This window comes from Mycena indigotica (assembly GCF_014461135.1).
Source record: "Mycena indigotica strain 171206Taipei chromosome Unknown Mind.scaff0013, whole genome shotgun sequence".
Lineage (NCBI taxonomy): Eukaryota > Fungi > Basidiomycota > Agaricomycetes > Agaricales > Mycenaceae > Mycena > Mycena indigotica.
This window is the reverse complement of record NW_023503012.1, coordinates 752,030-759,718: the sequence shown is the minus strand read 5'-3', so window position 1 is coordinate 759,718 and position 7,689 is coordinate 752,030. Positions and strand designations below refer to the sequence as shown.

Sequence of the window (7,689 nt, the reverse complement as noted above, 5' to 3'; positions counted from 1 at the left end):
TTGCGGTCAATGGCACTAATTATAATGACTGTATCCATAAAGGTGTGTTGCACGACATTCTCTAGCTCACTAACATGCCTTAGCTATCCAGAATAACTGCTACCAAGTCATTCTGACATCGCCCGAGATGGCATTGGAGAACAGGAAATTCCGCACCCTTCTTAGCTCCCCGACCTTTGCCAAAAAGATCAGCGCCTTTATTATCGACGAAGCGCATCTCATCGACCTCTGGGGGCCGGACTTCCGTCCTGAATATGCCCAACTCGGGACCCTCCGAGCCTTCATCCCTGCCTCTGTTCCATTCGTCGCTGTTACAGCGACCCTCACGGCTGTTGGTCTCGCGAACTTGCGCGAGGCTTTACATATCTCTCCCCACAAATCCTTTCACATCCACCTTGGCATTGACCGTCCCAACATCGCATGGTATGTCACCCACATGAAGGCTGCAAAATCCGATCTCGAAGCACTTGACTTCGTCATTCCCATGCAAAACCGCCAGAACACTGACTTGCGGCTTCCTCAAACAATCATATTCTTTGACGATATCATACTACTTCTCAATGCACTTGCCCACCTCCGCACCCTTGTTCATTCAGATGTTAGCTCGCAAATCGCCGCATACCACTCTCGCCGCAGCGAGTATTCGAAAAAAGGACACAATGTCACATTTCCGAAGTGGTGAAGTAAAGATTTTGCTTGCGACGGAAGCAGCGGGTATGGTAAGTGAAGATCTTGCTTGTTTCCTATACTAATACACATTCAGGGTTGTGATATACCAAATATTGAGCTCGTCGTCCAGTTTATGGTCCCACGCTCACTGTCGATCTGGCTCCAGCGTGCGGGCCGTGCGGGTCGTAACCCAACAATCTCTGCACGCGCTGTTCTTTTGGTGCAGCCAAGCGTCTTCAAGGAGGTGATGAAGGATGGGGAAACCAAGTTCCAGAAGACTGTCGAGTCGGGTTTGCGGAGCTGGGTTGAGGCTGATAATTGCCGAAGGGACGTTGTCGATGAATACTTTGACAGTGGAGTCGAGCGAGCTGGTGAGTTGATGTGTCCTTGTATTACACTCATCCTGATATTTCAGCAGCTCCAACAGGTGCATGCTGCGACAACGGTGACGGGGTGCCTCTGCCAGAGGATATCCCTAGCGCCGGCCCTGTCTCATTGGCTCCTACCCCCGTGGCTGCGCGCTACAAGTACCGTCTACCTGCAGATCGTCCAGGGGCGCTTAAGCTCATTACCGACTGGCGCGCGGACGTGATGCGGAGGCTATATTCTCGTCGTCCCTGGGGGTTGTTGGCATTCCTCCCTGCTGACACCATCGAACGGTTAGTCAAGCGTACAGGCCTGACGTCGATCGAAGAGTTAATTGCAGCAGGCTGGAGCAAAACTCATGCGATGAAGCATGGTGTCGAGGTCATCACACTGCTCTCTGAGCATGATGCACGTTGCAAGCAGGCTCGGGAGGAGACGAGAAAGCGTGAAGCAGAGGTGCAGCGAGAGGAGGCAGCAAAGCGTCGGAAAGTTATTGATGAACGCAAGGCTGCAGCCGCAGCCGCCAAAACAAAAACACCACGTCCTAAATCAGCTCGCAAGTCCCGCGCAAAACATGCACAGCCTCTGCAGCCGTCTGCAATACCCAATCTTTGGATGTCACCGTCTCCCTCCTCATCCCCATACCTTACATATCCAGTGATACCGACTACTCCTCTCACACCAATCCCTTACTATCCAGCCTACTGTCCTGCCCCACCCACACCTTCACCACTATCTTACTACCCACCTTATTATTCCACTTCCTTTCATGATCCAAATCCAACTACACCTTTCACTCTACCATTTATCAACCCCAATGATCCTGACTATCAAGAAGCATTAGATGCATATGAACTCCCTGATCCTCAGTTTATGATTGATCGTATACGCATGCACTTTTACAATACTCAAGACACAAATAATTCTTCACTATAATGCTAATCTCCTAATTACCATCTATATCCATATTATCATTTGACACCTGTGCTTCACCGGTGGCCCGCTTATAGCTCCGACGCTTAAACCAATCAGTGATTGTACCATCCTCAAGTGCAATGGCCCCATCAGTTATAAAATCTGTGACTGGTTTGTGTTTGTTTTCACGTCCGGGAGTCTGGACGTGAATTCTGGATTCCCGGTAATGCTCTGTTAGCTTTGCCACGTCTGCCTCTTTATTGGGAATACTATGATGTGAGCCACGTGAAGCAGTACCAAACTCCTTCTCCATATGTCGCTGTACTTGACGCAGTGCAGGAATTGCTGGTGAAATGCCGCCAATATATTCAAATGTGGTGTTTGGAGAGTGTGTTCGAAAATTGACCTATGATAATGAGCAAGCATTCTAGCAATTATCACAAGCTGGACAAACTTTAATATCACAAATATTATGTTCCTGTGCCAGATCAAAAGGCAGAAAAGAGTTTGGTTCACCTGTCTGTGACATAACCCAGCAGAATTTCCTGATATAATTGCTATATTAAATTGTCAGATTTGCAATTAATTGTGATTATAAGTCCACATACCAAAATTCTTCTGGCCATTCCCTTTTTAAGCCCTGCAGTAATTCAAGAATCTCAATAGTATATTTTGAGTTTCCGCCACCGGCAAACCGTAAGAGCAAGGTCGGCAGAAGGTCCTCAATCACACCGACATCTCCACTGCGGATTGCTCGACGCAAGTGGAAATACGGAAGAACACTATAAATGAACAGAGTCCACTCATGGAAAACTGCATCTTGTTCTGGTTCTGGGAGGAGATCATTTTCGTTGATAGCACCACGAGAGGCAAAGTCCCGAACAATTCTCTTTGCCAAACTCCGCAACTCGGCTGGAGATTTTGACTTGAGCATTGCCAGGGAAGTGACTTTAGCAGCCTCAAGCCAGCAAGCACGGATATGTGCCTCACCAATATGGTGCAAAGCCTCATCAAGATGGTGCCAGAAAGGACCCTTGGTGGATGCAGTGATTAGATTTTTGCGCCTAAGCAAATCAAAGGCATGCCGTAGGCTCCCAGTTGTTGCTGAGTTACATAAGAACTGCTTGTGAAGGGAATTTGCCAGTGCCATGAGCAGATGAAACCAGCCAAAGATTGGGACCATATAGTCAAGACGATCATATGAATTGTGGTCTTCATGCCGGTATTTCCATAGTCCACGAAGTCGTTCTACAGTTAGCTGGTCCCCAATCCAGGCAATAAAGCGCTCAAGTCCTGTGCGTTGTTGTTCATCTGGTGAATTGATATTGAGCTGCTGAAAGGCACTATCAATTACTTTCAGAGTGCCTTCATAGGTAGACTCGTCAATTTCGGCAGTGTGGAGTAGAAACATTTTAACTGCATTTTCAGGACCAGTTGGTAGTGCATGAGTTGGCTGAGGAGAATTGAAAAGGACATCATCAAGATGAGGGTAGTCGGCGAAATCAGGGGAATCCAAGAGAAGTTGGAGGATATAATGTTCATCAAGGTGTTGCATGCGCAGGTCGCAGTCGGGTGTCCCATACAGTACATCTCCAAAATCAAATACTTGGGTCGCATGCTGAGCTCGGAATATTTGCATCTCCCGATTCATGCTGGTCGAGAGCATAGCATGGCTAGGTAGTAGGTAAATTGTGAACGCACAACCACTAATAAAGTTGCCCTGGTTGTTGAGACATTGAGAGAAGACGCGCATTGCCAGATTAATATTGTCGTGCGTAATAAGCCAGGGATAGAGATGGATGAATTGCTGGATCAGATGTAGTGCCGTGTCAGAAAGCCCTTTGAGAGCTTCAACAGTCCATTTGTGGCTCATAACAAGGCCTATAGCATGGAGCGCATCAAAGGCACGGACAGGAACACCACAGGCCTTTAAATAGATTGACCATAACTTTGCAATACAGGCACGGCGGTTTGATCGTGTGTACTGGGCTTGGGAGATCATGTGGAGCACAACCTAAAATATTCAGAATATCTGTGACCTGCGGGTGCATATACATATACATACCAGGTCAGGATTTTTTCGTTTATTTCTCTTTGCTTGGGCCGGCCTGTAGGCTGCTGTCCGCAGCACATTCCACAAAGTTGGCGCCAATTTTTGAGCTTCAGCTTTAAGCTCCCCAAAATCTATCTCAACAAGCCTCTCCCCTGTGAGGGCATCACGAGGTGAGCGGAAAAGTGGCGCCAATGCTTCCATCTCCTTGTCAACAGCACGCTGAACTAAATCCACAGCAAGCTTCTCCAGCACAGGGCCCCCTGCAACAGGTACAGCACCACCAGATGGCCGTGGAGGCTTGTGGCACCGCTCCAATATGCTTGGAAAGCACTCGCTCGTCATGAGTGTTGTCCGAGCATACTGGCCTTTGCCATCAGCAATGCATTCCGAGTCGCCCCAAAGCAAGGCATCAAGAAAGATCGGAAGATCCATTTTCTCCCCCTTCAAGCAGTCCAGCACCACAAGAACCTTGTCTAGTATCCGCGTTGACCCCATGCCCAGTCGCTCGCGCAGCCATGCACTATTGGCAGCGTGGATAGACTCGCGGGTGGTATTTGATGGAAAGGTAGCATGGATCACACCATCATCGTCGTCATCGCTCTCTGGCTGATCGATGGGATCCTCGTCTGGGTCCGCGTGCAGAAAGCTGAGGTCCTCCATCGAAGGATGGGGCGGAAGAGATGCAGAGAGCAGCGCAAGAACACCAGACAAAGACCTAATGATTAAATTGATAAGACTACGCGTCGCCAATCTATTGATACAAGCTGTCGTGATAAGCACGCGCAAGGTTCTGATGCAAAAGGACCCCCGACAACCCCCTTACATGTCGAAGGCCCGACTGGGTAAAATTTGAAGAAATTTTGGCTAAGGCCGGGGGTAAACTGGGTAAAAACGGCCCAAATTGGGCCGGGGGCCTCAGGTAAAAGGCCGGGTAAAAATGACCGTGTTCTGGGGGGCCGGAGGCCCGACCGGGTAACATCCACCCTAACTCTTCTTGGCGTAACTGGCCATCCTCCATGCATATCCGAGCCCCTATTAGGCTGCCGACTTTGTTCAATTATGCGTTGGGTTGGCTTTCCAGCCAGGAAATGCTTTCCCAGCGTGTTTCTGAGCTCGGGGGTTTTTTGGCACTACCCTCTAAGGCCGGAGGTCGAAACTGGGTAAAAATGGGACCTATGCGGAGCCCGGGGGCAAAATTCGGGTAAAAACGGGCTAAAATGGCCTGAAAAAGACCGGGTAAAAACCCCCAAACCCAGACTCCGGCCTCTAAGGGGGTTGTCGGGGGTCCTGATGCAAACTGCACCAGATCTTCTAGGGCGCTTTTTCTGACATGATGTGTGATGCCATGTCCTCGCATCACGTCCGGCACGTCCCCCGGCGCCCTTGAAGATCTGGGACCGAGATTAGGGACCCCGGACACCGTGTTGCGAGGCAACTATTAGCCGGTCGAAAAAGATGATGGCTGGCAACGGACGGTGATAATCTCGCGGCTGCCATTGGCTGCTGCGGCGCCGCGGCGATGGCCGCAGCTGCGCTCATGACCATGTGTGGCTGTGCGGCGGCGCGCTGGACGCGGTTCGGGCATAGCGATGGGCGGCTGCTACTGGCCCGTCCGCGATCGGGGTGGACGAAGAAAAAAATCGCTCACGATCTGATGCGCCGAGTCGTGATTGCCGACGACGCGACGTATGACCCTGGCACATTCAGCGAACTCTCTGTGACACTGTCCACGGCCACGGCTTTGCGAACGCCTGGGGTCCCGGGCCCTGAACCTGCTCGTATCAAGTACGCGTTGTCAAGAGCAAAGAAGGCTTAGCGACCCACGTGCATTTTGACACGTCGCGTATCACAACGCTCGTTTACATGACGAATGTAATTTTCCTTCTTGATTCTTGACAACGAGGACAACAACGACGGGTTGGCCGTCGACGCTCGCTCTTACTAGCCTACACACTGCTAGTCACCGAGCTGGTGGCCGACGAGCCCGCAGCCGCAGTCAATGGGATGTGATGAAGTGCGTGCGGATGGATCGCGGCTGCCCGTTGAAGCTGCAAGCGTTCCAGTGCTGTGCTGACTGCTGAGTGTTGACGCATAACATCGCCCGAGCTGGTACTTACATGCCACCAACATGCCACGCAGTGGTACGAAGAGCGCATACCCCCGCCAAGACCAGGGACAGTTTCTCTAACTCAGGCGCGCCGCGGACGATCCCACATGCCAGTGCATTACGGTATTTATACGCGCCTCGCTCAACTTGCCGCGAACTTGAAACCATGGTCCACCTCGCCATGTTCGCCATTCTCCTCGCGCTCAGGAGTGTGCACGCCCAGGTATGTCCCCCCCCCGGGCCTCCTCCCTGCTCCCGGCCCCCAGTGCTCATACGCGCCAAATCGCAGGCCCCTTCCCCAGCCGTAACCACCTTCCCGCCGACAAAGGGGTACATGTGCGAAACCGACCCCGACCAGATCTTCCCCGTTGTCTTCCTCGCCCTCGGCACATTGGTCAGCTTCATCCTTGTCGTTGCCGAGGCTATCGTATACGTCCGCAAAGGCCGCCGCCTCCGCAGCGCCGTCGACTCTGCCGTCGTCCTCCGCCAGGAGCTCGCGCGCAACTCCGCGCAGGCGCGCAAGAGAATAAATAATATTTCGCAATGCTAAGACGAGTGTGATCAGATGCCGAAAACAATGGCTAGATTTCGCCGCTGCGCCTTTACTACTCGTGTTGCTAAAAGCTGCTTTCACAAAATTCGGACCCTGAACGACGAGTCTTGGCGCGCTCGCCCATGGAACCCGGCGACGAACTTCCCAAACTCAGGCTGTGCGTGTGGCTATAAACACCCTTGGCCGCGCACGTATTGGCCTTGACCGACCCACTCCTTCTTTGCTTCCTCACCCTAGACACGAATTGCCATGCTTCACCTCCTCACGTTCGCCGCCGCCTTCCTCTCCGTCGTTAATGCCCTGGTCCGTCTCTTTGTCGCCCGTATACCGCTTGCTGACATAGATATCCACTACCAGCCCGCGCCGTCCCTCGCCCGACTCGTATCGCGCAACTGCTCCGAGGAGGAGGGCGCGGAAGTCGGGCTCCTCTTCGGGATTGCGATGGCCTCGCTGATGGGCCTCCTCCTGTTCGTCCTTGGCGGCTTTTATTTCGTCCGCCGGAGCCGCCTGCGCGCCGCCCTCGCCAGCGTCGCCGTGCTCCAGCAGGAGATCGCGCAGCTCCGCGCCCAAGTCGCGGCGAAACGGCCCGGGCCGCCGTAGTGTTCAAAGTTGACGGAGGAGCGGACTCGGAGCGCTAGCGAATTTTAATGTGAAAGATGGCTTCACACAACTCTTTGAGGCCGACGATGCATGTGTACCAGTAGACTGGGCACATTTGGCGGACCGCGTGTGCTATATTTTCACGAGAGAATAGCAAGGAGTCAAGGACGGGGAACCGTACTTACCACTGGCAGGTATATTCACCAGTGGTATTTAATACTAGTATACCCACCAGTGGTATTTAAGTCATAAATTCAAGTATATTCAGTATTGCACTATAATTAAACAAATACAGAGATGATCCTTTATACAAGGCAAACCATGTCCACTTCCTCATTTCATCTCATTTTCAAGTTGTCGTGTCCAGCACCCGGGCCGATCCCGGCGTCCCACATGACCGTGACCCTCTGCTGACTCATCCATCCC

At 51.9% G+C, this 7,689-nt stretch overlaps 2 protein-coding genes across 2 annotated transcripts; one reads left to right on the top strand and one right to left on the bottom strand.

Moving 5' to 3' along the window:
• Positions 1-560: 560 nt before the first annotated feature.
• On the top strand, positions 561-1,971 carry MIND_01265400 (p-loop containing nucleoside triphosphate hydrolase protein; the record flags this gene model as incomplete). The annotated part of the gene is made up of 3 exons (XM_037369135.1): positions 561-719; positions 764-1,040; positions 1,085-1,971. The coding sequence occupies 3 exons, from the start codon at positions 561-563 to the stop codon at positions 1,969-1,971; spliced, it is 1,323 nt and encodes a 440-aa protein (XP_037214341.1).
• A 612-nt stretch (positions 1,972-2,583) lies between these two features.
• On the bottom strand, positions 2,584-4,663 carry MIND_01265300 (uncharacterized protein; the record flags this gene model as incomplete). The annotated part of the gene is made up of 3 exons (XM_037369134.1): positions 2,584-2,590; positions 2,646-3,964; positions 4,016-4,663. The coding sequence occupies 3 exons, from the start codon at positions 4,661-4,663 to the stop codon at positions 2,584-2,586; spliced, it is 1,974 nt and encodes a 657-aa protein (XP_037214340.1).
• Positions 4,664-7,689: the final 3,026 nt, after the last annotated feature.